General features: G+C 38.8%; 1 protein-coding gene across 1 annotated transcript in view; it reads left to right on the top strand.

Annotated features, from left to right (window-relative positions):
• Nucleotides 1-2122: 2122 nt before the first annotated feature.
• The window catches only part of slc38a9 (solute carrier family 38 member 9), a 30111-nt gene continuing 12362 nt past the window's right edge, over nucleotides 2123-19871 (top strand). Inside the window, exons 1-7 of the mRNA XM_088281961.1 lie at nucleotides 2123-2434; nucleotides 3006-3285; nucleotides 5904-6047; nucleotides 14555-14684; nucleotides 15186-15304; nucleotides 15384-15447; nucleotides 15556-15649. Coding sequence (XP_088138087.1) covers nucleotides 5950-6047; nucleotides 14555-14684; nucleotides 15186-15304; nucleotides 15384-15447; nucleotides 15556-15649 — 505 coding nt within the window. The 5' untranslated portion in view covers nucleotides 2123-2434; nucleotides 3006-3285; nucleotides 5904-5949. The remainder of the gene's footprint in view (nucleotides 2435-3005; nucleotides 3286-5903; nucleotides 6048-14554; nucleotides 14685-15185; nucleotides 15305-15383; nucleotides 15448-15555; nucleotides 15650-19871) is intronic.

The following is a 19871-nucleotide window of genomic DNA, read 5'->3' as shown; positions in this document are numbered from 1 at the left end:
CGCACTCTATAAGCTTCAAGCTTTTTATCATGAACGAAAACAAACAAAGTAACCAAAACTAAAATAAAAAAAAACATTTTCATTTACGACAACAATTTCAGATTTACGACAGTTGTACAGCAGTACAGCCCCTCAACGTCGCAAGTGACGTAACGCGTAGACAATGAGGTCTTATGGGTATAGAACAAAAATAAAACAACAGCAGAGCCTCATTTGTGATTATTATAAGATTTCTCTAATATGGGAAATGTGTTATGGGCTGATGATCTAAGGCTCAACCTTTTTGCCATATTTTGTGAAGATATGTAGGGCACAAACACAACACTGCTCCTCACTAAAGAACACCATATACCAGACGCATGGTGGCAGGGGTGCAACAATCTACTTTCTGGGGGGGTATGCACATAACAGGCGCCCCCCCCACCCCAAAGAAAAAAATAAATAATTATAGCAATAAAGATGCCATTTTTTATATGTAGCCAATAAATACATTTTGGGGGGGGGTCACATTTTTATTTAAAACTTTTATTGAATGTTTCATTGAGCCATATGTGGCTCTTACTACGCTGACACATCACAACGTACCAACCTTCTTTTAACAACTTTGAAGTTGGTTTTCATGACTGCATAATCTTTATTCCACTTTCTTTTTCAGTTTTGTGCCCCTGAGTAGTGGCGCAAAAAGTATGTATGCGGCATATGCGGCGCATAGGAGCGCCGCGCTAACGGGACACCAAAGCGATGGGCGCAAAATAATCTTGGTGTGGGCATTTTTTGTATAAAACACCTGTTTGTTCACGGGTCTTGTTTGATCTAATCACTAATACTAATAGAGGCACGTCACTGATAGGCCCCCTCTGCTCCGTGACTATTTTCTCACAAGTTTTTATTACACCATATCGAAAGTGCTTTGTTACAGCTCCAGCTGTTGTCAAATGCGCTATATAAATGAAGTTGTATTGTATTGTATTTTATGTTGCTTTTCCCGGTATTTGGGCTCAGGGTGATAATCTTTTGCATATGGTCAGCAATTCCTCAGTACACTGTGGTACTTTATGTATTGCATTGTCCACATACTACAACAAGAGAGAAACTCATTGATGGAAGAATTGCAATGGCGATGCCCCTTACAATGGGGAAGTTTTTGTTTTTTTTTGTTTGTTTTTTTTAAGAAATTGCATCTAGTTCATAATCTGCAGAATCCTTCAATTGTATCATCCTTACATTTTTTGTGTATTAAAATGATTTTGACTATGTCTGAAGTGTTTTTTTGATGATTCAAAGAAAATGTTTTTTTACGTTTATTCTTGTTGATATAGGAAATGGAAAAATACATGTACATAGCATATTGATTATTAAATAACTGATTTAATTACAAAAAAAAATACAAGAATTGATTTAACTATATACAAGAATCCAATTTTCTCCATGATGTAAATTTTCTGTTTTGTAATTGATTAACATTATTTTGTTGTTGGGTAAATACCATATGCAGGTTGCCGAATGAAAAAAACGTAAACCTGCTATTCCTTACTGTGATTTATGATTGACTTTAATTGTTTTATGCCTAAAAGAAAATAGAAACAAGCAACTTGGCAAGGAAAATATGTACAGACATGGATTTGTATCTATATTTTGAATTGTATTAATTAATTATGCTCCCTTGTGTTTTTTCCACCCACAACACTGTGGTAATATACACTGGATGGCCGATGCAGTGAAGCTGATTCTTTGAGAGGCTGTCATTACTGCATATATAGGGATCCTAACCTGAATTGCGCACTTAGAATAGTGTTTGCCACAAAATAATAACAGAAGTTGGCAGTAACAGTGACAACCTAAGGCTCTTTCGCTTCCACTGCGAGGGGGGTATTGTCCGTTTCCCCAATTTAAGGCCTGAGTCTCAGAAAACTTTTTTTTTTATCATTGTAGAAAATTCTACAAAGTCCTAGTACGGGGGTCTTCAATCCTGTTCCTCGAGGGCCAGTGTCCTACCCGTTTTCCACCTCTCCCTGGTGCAACACACCTGAGCCGTCATGATCTAGCTTCTACAGACCTTGCTGATTATCTGATCATTTGAATCAGCTGTGTTGCAGCAGGGAGAGATGGAAAACCTGCAGGACACCGGCTCTCGAGGAACAGTTTTGAGGACCCCTGTCCTAGTACGTTAACCTTGACCATGGTTACTAATTTGCATACTTTGTATAACATTCTTTTTTGAAAAGTGAGTTCACGTGATTTGGGCATGAGTAGCGGATCCCGGCCAGGTCTCCGCTGGCAGATGTATAGATACTTCTTTGTCGTGGACTACGCTCTAAAAGAGAAATAATGCAGATAATTCAGCGACACGGGACAACTGTGGCTCTTTCTCCGTCATCTTGGATCATGAGCATCACTTCCGCTGTACGCCGCCAGGTCCCCGTGACACTTGCAGGTCAGTGCTGCCTCCTGGTGTCTATTTTGTTAAACGACATACTGATATAATTTCTGAATATAAATTAGACTGAATACAATAATTACAATCGCCCCAGAAGCGATTCTTTGATTGAACTGAACAACAAACATATTTCATCAAACCACAAATTTTGTGAGCATCACACATTCACGGTGTCACGTGTGGCTGGAGGACTTAAATTGACATCTGACGTCAATAACATCGACACTAACATTGAAATCTAACATCGTCACGTACATTAAAATCTAACATTGACACTAACATTGACATCTAATCACGACACTTATCGTCGCGTCTAACAACTGCATTGCAACGACTTTTGAAATGACACATTCTAATTACGTTGCCAAACTCCACGTCATTACAACACGCCATTACAAGCACGACACTTGCAAACAACACGTTCTCACAAAATACATCCTCACGAAACTTTGTCAAATGACACGCCATGACGACTTTTACACAGTCCGACCAGAACCCCTTGTGCATGTTTTTGTCACAAATGGAACCCCATTTGGAAATGTAGTGACGATATAACATGAACCGACAGGTGGCGGCAATGCAACGCAATGCGATTCCCGCCTTTAAAGGTCGAACAAGAAGAAGACGAAGAAACAGAAGAAGAAGAAGAAAGAGAAAAATCAAATGTAACAGATGTACGGAAGACGAATGCGGACAGAATCATAACACTTTTTTGTTACTAGTCAGGATTAATTTTCCTTGAACGTTCTGTGACCGTATATTTGCCCGGTAACTAATTATACTTTCTACCGAAGCAAAACTGAGACGAACCAAACACACCGAGAAGGATTTCATCATTTTAAACATTGGTAAGTGTTTTGTTTTTGTAACGTTGTGGTTAAAAAAAAATCACTATTTTAATTTCAAATAGCGTTTGTTCACTTACCATTTTAGTTCATCAACGCTTGCTCCCTCTGAGCCGCAATGTTCTTTAGTGTACTTTAATGATATGATAGATTGAAATAAAAAAGTCTTTGTAAGCGTTCCTTAACGACGACAATTTGATTTTACTACGTCCTGACACAGCGATTGTCACTATAAACTCTAGACACCAGGAAAGATTTATTCACTGTAAGCGAGTCGGAATATAGATGGATGGAACATTGGTGCGTCTTTTTCAAAGTATATTGTATTTCAGCACACTGGTAAGAAAAACCTTATAATCTGGACACTTCTTAACTACTTTTCTAGTTTTTTTTGTTTTGTTTTAATGATCAACTCGTCCTAGACGAAAAACAAATGTTCTTGATTTTTCTCTCAAATCTAATTGATGGGCAGTGATCGTTTATTTGGAGCATGAGTTTAACGCAGTGCTTATTCTGGAGTGAACATGCAGCTCTGATTGGTCGCCATACCGATGAATTCTTGGCTTCCCATGAATATTATTTAATTGTTTATTTATTTTCTTATCGCGATTACGGTAGGATGGCTGTGAATAGGTTATTCTAGCGTGATGTGTCGGCTGCCATGTTACGCTTCACCTGGCTTCCACATGAACTGACTCCCGATTCCAACTGTAGCCGTTAAGGCAATGTCAGTCCAGTAATTTTGTGTTTCCTAATCTTAACCTTGCTATAACTTTTATTTTTAAAGATGTTAAACTTTTGAACTTTTCCTGATTTAACCCAAGCGCATGTTACCACCGTTTATCATTAACCCCTTAATTATCCATACCCGAACCATAACCTTGAATTTTGGTATGGTTCTAATTGTGGTGTGATAATCATTAATCACTAATCATTTTGGCTTTTTTTTAAATTTCCCAAGCTACATCAAAAATTTTAAACTATGAACTACTGTGGAATTCTTCATAAACACGTTAAATTAAATGGTTTGTGTACAACTCCCGACTGGCTGCAAGAAATTGTAACAACAGTAAAATAAATTAAATGTATATAAAAAAAATTAATTAAAATAAAAAAAAAATGTACAGATTGGTATTTGAGCCTGTGACGTGATGAAATAAAGCATCACCTTCAGGGCGACCACTACACAGTTTCACTGATGCAGAAGTTGTCATGGCCAAATAACGCTAAGTTGCCGGTCACTGCAATGACTACGGCGTTACTACAGTAGTTGTGTTAACTGTAAGGCAGTATATCAACAAAAAATATATTTTTATATTGTTGATTACTCAACTAGAAGTATAGATATTGGAATTTCAGTAGAATGGAAGTATCAATTCCATCTTTTTACTTACCGGGGGAAAAAAAGTAGTAATTTTTAAAGTATAAAATTAAAAGTAATGCAAGGAAACAAAATGCATTAAAGCACAAGTCAAGGCAAACATTTTCAATATGTTCTATGTGTGTTCTATGGTTTTCTGATTAAGTTTGTGTTTAAGAAATAAATAATCAGGTCCATCCCACCCCAAATTCTTTGACTTGACTTGATAGACAAAAAAAACCTTGGGCCGCGTCACAGGGGTATATTTTGCACTACCCCACCTCTCCCCAAAACCATTTTTATAAAGGCCATAATGATTATCCATCCATCTATTATCTGTTCCGCTTCTCCTTACAACGGTCGTGGGGGTGCTGGAGCCTATTCCGGTTGTCTTCGGTCAGTAGGCGGGGTACACCCTGAAATGATTGCCATCCAATCGCAGGGCACACAGTGACCAACAACCATCCACTCTCACACGCACACCTAGGGACAATTTAGAGTGTTCAATCAACCTACCATGATTTTCTAATACTAAAATGTTACATTAAAGGCAACTTGTTTCAGCTACATATTAGCCGGTTAAAATTATTACATTTAGTAGGCCTACAAGGTAAATGCATTTAAAGTGCCAAGTTTACTACTGAGCATTTTTGTGTTTCATGGAAAGGAAGATGTGATGGCTACCTGTAGTTCAGTATTGTAATGGTGCAAAACTTCAATGGAGTGCCATCTTTTTCTCTAACCTTTATTGGTAGGTAAGTGTGCTTCTCGAACTGAGGCTTACTGTATCAAATCAATAGTTCCTCTCTAAAATCGAGCTATACTTGTTGCCATCACACCCCATGTATAGCGGCACTTTTCAAATCACCTTTTATTGGAGAGATATACACCGCCAGTTAGGATAGTAAAGCTCATGTAGCTGGTTGATCTGAGAGCAGTTCTATTGTAAAACATTATTTCAGAAAAGGTATACAGAGCTTTACAGAACAAAGAGAGGACTTGCTATTTTCTCCTGCTGTCTGAGTGATAATCACTTATTTTTACTAATGTGTATTCTGCTTTAGTGTGTTTCGCACTCCTTAATTTCTCCTCTGTGACTTGGATTCAGCAACTGAAACCCTATCTCTGTGAAAAGTATTAGACAAATTAAATGGAAGAAAGAAATGCTGCAGAAAACAACTGCACAAATGTGGTTTTATTCTCCCTCTGTGACATTTAATGACATAAGTCAGTTGTTAACTTTATAACTCATTCATCCCAGTCAGGTGATGGAAGGTGTCTGGAGCTAATTGACTGCCTCAGGTATCATGGAGAACGACAGCAGGCCTCTGCTGAGCTCAGAGCAGGCTGGAGAGAGCTTCTCACACAGAGGCTCCACAGACTCACTGGACTCCAGAGCTAAAAGGTATGTTTCATTAAGCCACAACCCATCTCTATCCTCTCATTACCACCACTGCACTTTCTCCTCTTTGACAGACTAATAATAGCTTTGGGCTGGATAGGTGCACACACATTCTCCACCCTCGATAGACATACCATAAATGACTTGCATGCATTTGGAGGTTGCATACCATCTCCACACCGATAGGGTGTTTGAAAACAAAACACTATCACATGTTGTCATATGACTGAAGGTCTTTATCTTGTCCAACACTGCAGTTGAGACTCTAAGCTAACCTTGGGTTGTTTACCTGCATGTGTAAACTGATTGCATTTATACAACCGTAACTATCGTACCGGTAAAATAATAAAATACTTTGCAAAGTCTGAACAAAATAGAGAGCTTTTTAAAACTTGGACTTGTTTTTATACTACATAACTACGGAATGTTAAGTGGCCGACATGCAGACAATCCTCTGCTTTGTCACAATTTTCCAGGGCAACATTATTCTGATTAATGTATGCATTAAAGAAAATATAAATTTTTCGTAATTTAACTGAATGTGCTTTCCTAAACACCCGTATACAACAGAAATAAATAGTATACACCCCCCCAGTTTAAATGTCATATTGGAATTAAAAAGACACCAAGATAAATCTTTCCAATCATTCATCATTCAATATGACTTATAATTTGTATGACTCAACGGAAAAAATGATTAGACAGGGAAAGTAAGAGATAGAACATGTATCAAGAATTCAGTCTCAGTGAACAGTAGTATTTGTAAACATAAACATTTGTCTCAATCATAAGACGAACATTACTATTCACACTATGGTAGTGCCAAATACGTTCTAACATATTTGCAAATATGTTCAAATGTAAAAATGTTTACTCATCATTGGCAGTTGCACGCTTCCGCACCATAAAGAAAACAGCTGTTAACAAAAAATATTGCGAAATACATGCACACGAGGGATATAATTTCAAGTGACAGAAAAAAGAAAGCAAGCTAGCAAATTGTGATTAATATTTATTCAGAAAACAGAACATCCAAACACAATTACCTTGAGGGTGACAAAATGAGTGGCAAAAAGACAGACTGTCGTTTTACGAAAATAGAACACATTCGTGGAGTTTTTAATGGTCCTATTACATTGTTTGATTTCATTTTGAAAATGCATTGTGAGAGTTTATTGATTATGTGGTTCAGAAATAATGTTCCAAACATCTTTCCATATTTTGCTAGAGATTGGCTAATCAGGCCTTGTGCGTCTGATGTGGTCAGAAGGCGGCCAAAAGGTCATCTAAACCTATGAAATGGGCAAATGACAAAAATTGCCTCAGAACCAGTCAAACGCACCACTACCAACTGTGCGCGCTTTACTTGCATTGGGCATGTTCATGGAGAAGAAGAAAAAAGAAGAATGAGATGAAGAACAAGGCGGCCGCCAATTTTTATGAATAAAGCTGGAGGGTCGAGGCCGGAAGGCTACCCAGTTCGCGGCAAAAAAGGATCAATTGCCCAGCTATGGCCACTATGATGTGACTTTCAGTTGACAGAAAGTGGCAGTAAAAGGCAAAAGGGCCACCCCCGAGATGGATAAAAATGGGTGGATTATTAACCTTAATTCATATTCCATAAATGCAATATTAAGCAGAATACCATGTTTATCCTTTTTTTTTTCCAATTGAGTTACACAAGTTATAGTCCACATTAATGGGCGGGGGGCATTTTGATGATTATTTTTACACCACAAAAACCGGGCATGATATCACGGGTGTGTCGACTTTTTAAGGGGAAAAAAAAACAGCTTTTGTAATTGTCATGTCATGCATGAGAGGGATTAAATATTCACTTATATATTAACTGCATTGCTGAACTGAAGAAGGTATCCTGTTTTTTCCACCTAATGATTATTCAGTTATGTGAAATGAATCAATCGTATATTTTTTGGATCACTATTTCAATATTCATTAGATTAATATGCCATGGATGGGTTGTAGCTTTAAAATGAGAAATTAAGTGGATCTGAGTAGCTTTATTTTTAGGCTTGCGCGCTGTGCTTTGACTTACTGAATTTTTCCCTGTGGTGTTTCAAATGGAATATTTTTAATTTGCCATGTCAGATTGCACAAAGTATTTCCTCATCGTCCACAAACCTTAAGAAGTGCATGTCCTCTCATTCATTTGAAGGGGCCCAGCAGTTTTGGAAATCAGCGTTTTTCTAGAATTTATTGCACAACTTTGAGGAAGTAGTACTTGTGCAAAACAATAGCACACAATCTGTGCTGTCGTCAGCGGGGCGCTGCATGTGTCACTGAGCTGTTCAACAGTATGCCTTCAAATGGTGTCCAAGAACACAGTCAAAGATAAAACATAATTATGACATATAAGATGAGCAGTGTTTCTGGACAGTGCTCCATACACTTAATTTTGAGCAACATTCCTTTGTTAATGGCCATCTTAAAGGGGTCGGTGTTTAAATGTGTCTTTTTTATTGGTTCTTTACAAATAGTTGGGACCCTAGTGTGCATATCCTTCAAGTTAGAAGGAATTATAATTGAGAGCTGTTCATCACAATTTGCCCAATTTACATAGTAGCCAGCAGGCAGCGGACACCAACACAGCATGAGACTTTCTTTCACACTATGTCAAAGTCGAAAGTCAAGCAGAGCTACATTGACTTTTTTGGGGGCCGCATAGATTTGCTTTGCCTTCTGATACGAAGCACATTGATTGGTTGGTAATGCTGTCGATGCGGTGGGCTAGGCCGGTATTTGTGTTTGAGGATGTGATGGCTGTATGCGCACATTAATCGACAAATGTAATGTAGCACCCTGTGAAGAAATCCAGGCTCCATGAGGTAAAATGCAATCCATACTACCAACTCATGTGCACTACCACTCACTTTTTTTAAGGCTCAGGGTCCCATTCGACCTGCGGCCCCCAGCTCTCTCCCTAGTTGTCAAGATAATGAAGTCTCACCATTGGCCCAACAGTACAATATATGGCCTTTTCTACACGTAGCCAGACTTTTTAAAAGCGGACTATTTGACTCACTCTGTCGGAAAAAGTTTCCATCGACACTGCCGTGTTTGTTTAAAAAAAATACACCCACAGCAAACCACAGAAGTGCATTTACTAGCACATTATCTCGTTATGTGTTGCTCCCACAGATTGCTTCCCTCATCGGAATCCTCAGTGCCTTGTCACTGTCACTTATTATTGCTTACTGAGAGACCGCCCCTAGTTCCCCGGACTGGGATTGACTTCCCCGGTGTGAGTGTAAATGTATGTTCCTTCCAATTCCTTGCGAACCAATTTAGGGTGTAATCCGCCTTGATGTGTTAATAATAATGATTGTTTAAAACAGGTCTATTCAGGGGTGCTGGAGAGGAGAGACTATCAGGAAGTTACATCTCAGATTGAGTAGGAGCAGTGTGGTTTTCTTCCTGGCCATGGAACAGTGGACCAGCTCTACACTCTCGGTTGTGTCCTCGAGGGTGCATGGGAGTTTGTTCGTCCAGTCTACATGTGTTTGTGGAGTTAGAAAAGGCCTTCAACCGTGTACCCCGGGGGGTATTTTGAAGGGTCCTACGGGAATATGGTATATCGGACGCCCGAGTACGAGCAGTTCGATACCTGTACGGCCGGTGTCAGAGTTTGGTCCGCAGTAAGTCGGATTCCTTTCCAGTGAGGCTTGGACTCCGCCACGGCTGCCCTTTGTCACCAATTCTGTTCATTACGCTGTGGAATTTATTGGTATAGCCAAGTTGTTGAGGGTGTCCGGTTTGGTGCTCTCAGTATTGCATCTCTGCTTTTTGCAGATGATGTACTGTTGGCTTCTTCAAGGTGTGATCTTCAACTCTCTCTGGAGCGATTCACAACCGAATGAGAAGCGGTTAGGATGAAAATCAGCACCTCCAAATCTGAGACCGTGGTCCTCAGTTGGAAAAGGGTGGATTCCCTTCTACAGGTCGGGGGTGAGATCCTGCCCCAAGTGGAGGAGTTCAAGTATCTTGGGGTCTTGTTCACGAGTGAGAGCAGGCTGGACCGTGAGATGGACAGGTGGATCGGTGCAGCGTCTGCAGTCATATGGACTCCGTTTCGGTCCATCGTGGTGAAGAGGGTGCTGAGTCGGAATTCACAGGTTGATCTACGTTCCTACCCTACCCTTTGGTCACGAGTTGTGGGCTGTGACCGAAAGAATAAGATCCCGGATATAAGCGGCTCCAACACTCTTAGAGATCAGTGAAGAAGAAGCTTGGTCATCTGGGACGGGCTCAGAGTCAAGCCGCTGCTCCTCCCCATTGAGAGGAGCCAGATGAGGTTGTCAGGATGCCACCTGGTTGTCTCCCAGGTGAGGTGTTCTGGGCATGTACCATTGGGAGGAGGCCCTAGAATGACCCAGCACACGCAGGAGAGACTGTCTCCCAGATGGTTTGGAAATGTCTCAGGATCCCCCAGGAAGTGCTGGCAGAAGTGGCTGGGGAGACAGAGGTCTCGGCTTCCCTGCTTAAGCTGCTGCCCTCGTGCCCGGACCTCGGCTATGCGGACGAGAAGCACAAGCCACCTGAATTTAAAGGATTGCGAGAGTTACTTTAAAAAACAAATATTGCCAGATGGAAAGCAACGAACGTTCATGATGTGATTACAGAGTAGGAGGAAAATGTTACAAAGTGGCCCGTAGTTACTCTTTATTTTGTGGAGAAACCAAGCGCTTTTACCAAAGAGAGAGCATGAAGAGCAAATTGAACTATATCCTCACAGCTGGGTAGTCTGCTAGTTAGTTTTGTTTGTTGTATTAATAAAAAGGAACTGACAATTGGGTCTAATTGTTGTGATGGCGATCTCGATGGGCTACTCTCTATGGCGACATGCAATTTACTGAGTTGTTCTTGGATGCCCAGGGAAAATCGGTGAAGGTAAACATCACAAACAATAATGCTAATGAATTAAAATCTTAAATTACATGGACCTAGTTACTACCAAACTCCTTGCCATTATTGCACAATTCCTGACCACGTACCCAGCATTTCAAGACAGAAGTTAAGTTTAACCAAATGCCCACGATTACTCATGAGCAGTGAAATGAGCATCACAAACGCAATTATATTCTTTTACATCCTCCAGCCTGTTTTCTCTTGGAATTGAGAAAAAATGTAACCCTTGTCCACCCCGATTAAAAAAAAAAAAAAAAACCTAAAACCATAAAACAGCTAGGCATGTTGATATTGTTTGAAACTATTAGGAAATTATAACAACGGTGCACTAAAAAAAAAAAAAAAAAAATCATCCGAGCCACACGACGTATGGCTGCCATTTTTTTTGCTGTAGTGATGCATGCACAACTTTTGGTGAGATAGGACGAAAGGGGGTCTATTGAGAGGCCTTGAGCTATAAGACACATTTCTCACTTTTTCTCAAGCGCTTATCAAATGTGCTTTAGCTATGCCATGCCAATTAAAATATGAACAACTATTTAAACAGAGTAAAAGTAAATATTACATGCTCAAACAGAGCAAAACATTGATGCCATTTTTCCATTTTCCCAAGGGGGGAGTTGCAGATATCCCCGGATCCACGTTTAGATGTGGACAGTCACCGGAGATTTTTGCATTTTAGGCCCATCAGCCAGTCTGTCATCGTCAGTCTGTCACTCATCAGCTACGGCACCGACCGTACTTACATCTTTGCCGCACACACTGTCTCCATGCTATTCTCTCTTCTTTTTGTTCAGTCTTCCCAACAACCATATTCTTGGCGCAGCATGAGTGTATGACATATGTGCTCCCAGCCTCGCACTCATTATTCTTCTAACACAAAAGTAGCCTTTAGATTTCTGTATGATAATTAGTCAAAATTAGAAAAATGAGCCACTGCACCCTTCTTCTTGCACACCAGCATCAGTTTCAATATGTCGCATGTGTTCTGTGTGCACAAATGAGAGAGAGAAATTAAAAATAGAAAAACGCCAGCAATATTATATTGTTTGAATACATATTTGCGTTCTGCCAGGTTTAAATATTTGCTATAGTTAATAGAGCTCGGGCATTCACGCAGAAAAATCTGAATAAAGCAGCAGCTGAACGCTGTCCTGTTGTTTTGGATAATTTTCTCAGAAAAATACATCACAACTGAACATATCACTGCGAAAATTCCACTGGAAATTTTTAGAAAAAAAAAAAATTGAAATTAAGAAAAATAATAATTAAAATAAGCAATTATCTGCCAACAGTACAAGAAAATTTAGCTTGACCAAGATATTCAAAAATAAGAAAATAGAAAATTGGCCTGTTACAACCTTAGCGGCCTTGAAATGAGTATTTTGATATAAGTAATATTGTCATTTTCCAAGTTGTAATCTTTTGAACGATTTTCTCAAAATAAACTCGGTATGTTGGAGCCCGGAATTCAATTTTACACGCCCAATCTGTAAAGCAAGCATGCTAACCAGTCGGCCACCAAGCCACTAGAAGTAAAATGTTCTTAGTAATATACTAAAACTGGAACAGCACAAGAATATGCTTTAACTCATTAGACAAATTCTTCTAAAATAAGATTAAAACAAAATTGAATTAGACATATCGTTCAACTTTTTTATTGCGCAGGCACAATCTTCTTTAAGAGTCCAGGTATGCAAGAACCAAATTGTGACTGAGTATCAAAATGTGTTTCAAAATGATGATCTCCATCATTGCAGTACAACTAAAACTGAGTGTACACAAATTGTAATGTGAAATAAATTATTTGTTCAATCCGTAATAAATCTAAATTAAGAGCTGAACTGCATTTTTGTCTTATTGTTTTCGTACTAGTATTTTTAATTTATCTTATGAATAGATTTCTGATTTATGAAAGCCCACATTAGGTCCTTTGATTGTTGGTCTGTCATCTTCGAATGTTGAAAGTTTTTGTTTTAAGCCTCGCAAAACCTAAAGCTAGCTGCTAACACTCATTTCCAAGACTGTAAGTTAAAATAAGAAAATTTAATAATAAGTGTCTTTAAACAAGCAGAATTGTCTTGTCTGACAATTTTATTTTAAGCAAAAATAACTTGATGCAAAAGGAGCAAACCTAGCTCAGATTTCTTTGCCATGTAATTGTAATCGCTCTTTTTGATGTGCCTGTAAATGCGCTGAAAAACACATTTGTTTTGGTGTGGTTGCTTCTTTTTTTCTTTTTTTTTTTAATCAAACCAGGTTGTGTGAACATATTTTTTTTCCTGCACGTATCAAGGGAAATATTCGGGTTTTAAAAAAGCCTGGCAACATGTAGACAAGACCTAAGACTTCTGGGAACTATTACTAACTAAACTGTACCCAAAAAATCATGACAAATGACAATTAGGGTTGTATAACAGGGATGCGCTGGGATCAGAATTCAGCAGGCATCATATGCTGAAAAATATATATATATTTTTTGTATAAACACCCCCCCACATTTAGAAAATAGTTGAGGCGCTGTTGTCGTACTCCCGTCCTCCCTTGAAATTCAAGGGCAATAATCACTTATGATTGTTTAGTGTGTTATTTCTTCATAATGAAGTATATATTTGCAGGCCGACTGTATTCGCCAAATAAAAATGAGACAAGATGAAATGGCTACATATTCTTATTCTAGTATTGCTCTCACAGACCAACGTAATGATATAGAATTCTTTTGTCTTATATAGTCGATATCATCACTGAAAGACATTGATTGATTCAGACATGGATCCAGACAAGATTATGGGATGTGTTTACTCGGGCTTATCTTTGTGAGGAAAAAAAAACAATAATCAAGTCAATAAAGAAGCTCAGACAAAAATGGACCCCGGACAACTCAAGTGACTGTTCATGACCATGCATGTGTGGCATTTTTTTTATAGTGTTTGCTAAATAATAAATTGGCTATTTTCTTCAAATTGGTCTTTCAGGAATTGACTTGACATGCAATTGCTAATGTACTTGCGCTACCTCATCACCACAACTGCATTCAAAGTCTCTCTGCCGTTTTTATCCTGTTGGGAATTTCACATTGGCTGACTAACTTTCAGAACATGTTCTCTAAGTCACATGGAGGTTCCATTGCGATGTTGGCCATTTGAAACAAATAGACCATTTATTTTGATGTTCAGTATATTCCAAAGCACTTTTTTTAATGGTCTGCAATCACCCAAAACCCTTAAAATGTAAATATTTTATCAAGTAGATTATTTATGCATAATAATAAATTGGTTGCTTTTTTTAATTAAGACAATATGTCTCCCAGCTGAGGCTTAACAATCCTATTTTGGTTTGGTATAGTACATCTTTAATTGTACTCCCCTGCTAATTTTGTCACGAAGATCAATATGTCATTAACTGAGAAAATGCCAAACAGATCACTTTACGTCAACATTTGTGGATCTGCACAAAAATCAAATGAGTGTTACATTTTTTCATGCCCTACCCTCCCACAGAATTGTAATTGGTGAAGTATGTTTTGTCTAATCATGCTCACAAACGAACTCTAATTAATTCCAGTGTTTGTGCATTACTTCCAGACCTTTCTACGTGGAGCCGAGGAACATCGTAGATGATGAACCTCAAGAGCGAGTGTCAGCCGAGGCTGCCATCCTCAACAGCAGAGTGCATTACTATAGCAAACTAACTGGTTCTTCGGACAGGCTGCTGGTAGGTCTTCATCCCCATGCAGTTTCATCAAGTTGCCGTTCAAAACTTGCAAGCTTCAGTGCTTGCGTCGGCTTTCGTGAACGGAGAAGAGCTCCTTTTACAGCATGTTTCTACAAAATTGCAGCCAAGGTTTGAAAGTAGAGTCAGCATTTTTTTGATGTGCCTTTTAGTGAGAACTCACTAAAGCAGAACATTGTCCTACCAGTGAAGGTGCACACAGATGGTCTATATGCGTTAAGACTGACTAATCGGTCGGTCCCTAAATTTCATGACCGTATGGTTTTTTCTGTACGTCACAAAGTTCACTCGAGAGAAATGGGATTGATGGTGGCATGTTTTTAAATTGCAATCATATATTCCACAAAAATACTACGTCATTATCTTCAAACATCCTTTTATACAAATATGAGTATTTGTAACTAAGATTTGGGGTATTATTAAGTCCATTGATTTACAGCATCTTGATTAATTTATTTATCTCTCCATCTTCCTGTCCTTTAGAGTCCGCCAAACCATGTGATCCCCAGGACAGAGGAGATCTACATCTACAGCCCATTGGGGACAGCATTTAAGGTGTCGGGCAAGGATCCCATGACTAAAAACCCCAGTATCATTACCATGTAAGCCCTGTGAAGGACTTTCAATTAAATCAATAATTTTCTTTCCAAGCTTAAGTCATTACTTTCGGTCATTTTGCAGTTTTGCAATATGGAACACAATGATGGGCACATCTATACTCAGTATACCTTGGGGTATAAAGCAGGTAAAACAAGTTAATTTAACAAAAATATTTCAAGTATCACCCATGATACTGTATCACTGACATGTTAAAATTGTCCCATTAATAGATTTTTTTTGTTTTCTCCTTTAGGCTGGTTTCACTCTTGGGATCCTCATCCTTATCTTCGTAGGCTTACTTATGCTCTACTGTTGTTATATTGTTCTCAAATCACCAAAGGCAATATGTGAGTATCATCTATGCAGCTCTTCCTATGTTATTTATTCTTCTTCCGTACATCTCTTGTGTATGTATTCCTTTTGCATAGTGCGACTCGTGTTCAGACTGAGACGTCACAGTCTGGTAAACCAGGGCCTTCAGAATAACCTGTTAAAATCGGGTTTCCAAAAACTTAACCTCTCAAGAAACTGATTTATTCCCATTTTTACCGATTAAATTCTAGCCTATTTGAATGTAACTTGTCCCACCTTGTTATTGTATTCATTTCAGTTCTTTGCACTTCATAGCATGCCTTGACTGGTTGTACTGCCAGATATTTTGAATGGTATTTATTTGTCCACTGGATATTTGTGTTTTATTTTATTTATTCGGAGATCAGTGTTTTACTTTATAAATTGGGGTTAACAAGAAAAAAAAAAGGCTTTTATTTTCATATAATTTCCTACCCCAGCTATCTATGGGCAAAGAGGCAGGGTATACACTGAAGTGGTCACCAGCCAATCACAGGACATAAATAATCCAACAACCATAAAAATATTAAATTGTAATAAATGGCAAGACATAAAATTACATACATTGGATTTATAAAATTGCATTCAGCACTGTTGTATGCATTATAGAAGTCCAATTTGTACGATCTCTGTGGTGTTCAACTTGACATTTCACTTTACTGCATATTCTGTCTATGAGCTGTGTCCTCTCTTTAGTCAGCATTCATTTTTGTGTGTAAGAACTAAGTTCATTTTTTTTTAAATAAAAAAAATACGTCACATAATGGGCTTGACAATAAAGATAAGGTTCTGTGGATTAACATTAAAATTATGTCATCAGTTAGCTTGCGGTTTGGTGTACTGACACCTCTGACCTCTCCAGCAGGTTTGATTGTGGTAATTGTGCCAGTTTTATGATTTGATCTCCCGGCCAATCGACCTTTGTATTGGCCAAGATTCATCAGGCAGTCCTTTGAGAAATGACTATCAGACAAACAGCTTCTAAATCGTCTGTCGCCAGGGAGGCTGGCGCCTAGGTCGAGGTGAACGCTCAAAGCATTGTCTCACAGACTTCTACGATACGCTTTTTATTCTATTTCCTTACTTGCTTATGCACGATTGGTTCATCAGTTTATGTGTATTATATGCAGTAAGATTTATTTATTTGGGCTTTTGATTCAGTGCATGTTGATTCGATCAATTAGAAAACAAGCATTCATTCTAAAAAAAACTCACGGGTAACAAGCAAATAATAATAATGTAAAAAAAGTATGACTACTGAAATAATGATCTCGTCTTCTCTCACTTCAGGCACTATTGCACTTAAGTTCACGTCAAAAGGATGTACTGCAATATGTTTTGCTCTAACATCACTTTATCAGTGGAAAAAACAACAACAACAACAACGATACTATCGTTTACTGTGATAGTTTCTGGGAAAATGTATCGTCCAGAAAAATCAGTTATCATGGCAGGCCCAGTCACAGCTTACATTTACAAAGTCATCCTCCATAAAATGTGAACAAAACACAAATTTGGTTCGAAAATGCTTGATGGCTTCTCCCAAAATCAGTTTATCATTCATCCCTCAACTCCTTAGAGGTGCACAAGTGATTCAAAGTTTTAGCTTTGCTTAAGATGTAGGTGCACAGCTGTTGAGACATTTTTCCCAACTTGAGTGGGAGTGTAGCAACCATGAAGAGGCAAGGTAGTTTTATGAATAAGAAAACTATAACACATAATTTCCAAATTCTAATCTGCTCGTTAAGCATTCCGTAGGCCTTTTGTATGCAATAGCTCATAATCGACAAACCACATAGATGCCAAACTTAACCCAAGTCACTGACTCATTTTGAACTATGTTATACATAAACAGGTGGGAGCTGATTTCGATGCCGTGGGACATTGGGTGAAAATTTATGTTTATTAGCCTACGGTAGAGGTTGGCCACAATCATGATTGGTCGATTTCAGTGGAAAATATGACAATATCAATCAGTGCCTTTAAATGCTGAACACAAAAAGCAACGACCTCCAGCTTGTGCTTTGCAGCCTGCACCCCAAGTTAAAATGCTTTAAAACAACAAATTTAACATAAAATTTGAAAAACAAATACTTTGCGGAACTTAGTCGTTTTTTGCTGGAAAATGGAGCAGCAACAGTCAAATAGCAACGAACATAGTGCACACTGGGCAACACGCGCCAGTATAAGCATGACAGTGAGCAGGCTAAACAAATAGCCAGATAATATATAAGAGTTTAACTGAATTCATTTGACTAAATGACCAGCCTTTCTCAGTAGTGGAAGAGGAATTCCACTGTCTGCTCTCACTTAGAGTCCCGTTCCTTGCTACCTGGTTGCAAACGTAGCCTTGACAGAGGTCCACCACACAGTTGTCCTCTCACATTGAAAGGCTCTTTTAAGAAGGCATCTTAGGCTCTGTAAGTCTGCACCTTTTTGTAGTATAGTATCTTACATACCTCTCAACAGTAAATATTCTGGTTTCTGTAGTTCTCTGTGAAAGTATACTGATAATCTTTGTGTTTAATTACGGCTGGGCGATAAACCGAAAATTGACCGTTACCGAAATTTATTACAATGACCGAAATCATTTCGCCCATGTCGGTAAATTCGGTGTTTAAAAAAAAAAAAAAGAAAAGCCTTTTCTGTCTGCGGCAATGTTCATGCCCCTTTAAGATGGCTACAGCGCCTCTAGTCACGTGACTCCACCCGTCTGATCGAGAAAGAAAACAGACGTCGCGGTCGTAGCTGGCGATTCAAATCCAGAAGCTTTTTCACCACCCACAACACAACCATGCTGTGCTAAAAGTTCAAAGTGAGAAGCAAGGTTCGACAAGTGACAACAGCCAATTAATGGAGGCGACACCATACGAGAGAACGTCTCAGAGGTGGACGCGATAGCCTAGCACATAACTAAAGATTTAGCTCCTCTAGTTACAGTGGCGCGCACAGGATTTAAACGCTTCATGAAAGCCGTATTTCCCGATATGGATTTCATCGGGCTCCGGCTTAGACATGTCAAGCATTTTGCATCTACATCTGACTTGTGGTCGGGTCGCAACATGGATCCCTGATTGAGCCTGACTGTGCAGTACATAGACGACAAGTGGCGACTGCGCACCAGAGTACTCGAGACGGCACAATTTCCCCGATGATGCACACTTGTTTATTTGGCTTGCATTGTCATTTTTTTTCATTTTATTTAGCATGAAAGTAATGTGTTCCAGTTGGTCAATAAAAAAAACAGTCAATATGCATTTCCTGCATTTATTTTGATTTTAGTCCAGGGGGGGAATTTATCGTGCATTTATCGTTATCAAGGTAAAATTGCTCAATTTCTCGCGATATTGATTTGAGGCCATATCGCCCAGCCCTATGTTTAATCCTAATAAGAATTGCAAACATCTGATTTTACTTACATGCCAAATTGGCCACTGAATACTTATATATGTAAACGGCCCACTTTTCAGTTTTTTTATTTCTTCCAAAAAAATGTTTAAGCTATCGTATAAATTTTGTTCCACTTCACAACTGTGCAGATTCTTCTTCTTCAATTTTTTTTTTTGCCTGAAATGTGGCAAAAGGTCAAAAAGTTCATGGGGGGCTAATACTGTCGCAAGCCTCTTACAGAAACCTTTGCCACATGCTAACATCTCTGCTTTTACATAAGTAAAATATTAAACAAAAGTAAATGTGACAAAAAAGGAAGCCACTACTTTTTAAAAAAAAAAAAATCTTTATGAGAGGTTTCAAGTTTGGAATAAGGAGCACCTGGATGTTGCACAACGCTACTGCAAAACTGACTGAATCCAAAGTCAAGCTGTTTGGTAGAACCAAGTATGACCTCATTCCAACTGTTTAGTGTTGTGGAGGGACCATTGTGGGGATGCTCTCTGCCTCAGAGCCTGGACACATTTAATAGGAATCCCCAATCTTCTCAAGACAGTATGCAGAGGAACTTAAAACTATTTGTCTGCCACTCAAAGTAGACAGGTGATCTGACCGAAAGGGCACAAGTAAATCAACTCAATTGCTTCAATATAAGAAAATACATCTACTTGAGTGACGTAGTGCGCCCTCAACCTGATTACCTTTAAGGGCGCTACAGGAAACCTTTGACTGAAGTCATTGTTGCCAAAGGAGGCTAAACCTCTTTTTGAAAATTCACAGAGTCACACATTTCCGCACCGCACTGTGAATGTTTACATGTTGTGTTCA

Source organism: Idiotropiscis lumnitzeri, chromosome 18 (assembly GCF_059441095.1).
Source record: "Idiotropiscis lumnitzeri isolate Australia: NSW breed Sydney's pygmy pipehorse chromosome 18, RoL_Ilum_1.0, whole genome shotgun sequence".
NCBI classification, from domain to species: Eukaryota; Metazoa; Chordata; class Actinopteri; order Syngnathiformes; family Syngnathidae; genus Idiotropiscis; species Idiotropiscis lumnitzeri.
Note: the sequence above shows the minus strand (reverse complement) of the source record. Positions and strands in the feature narration are given on the sequence as shown.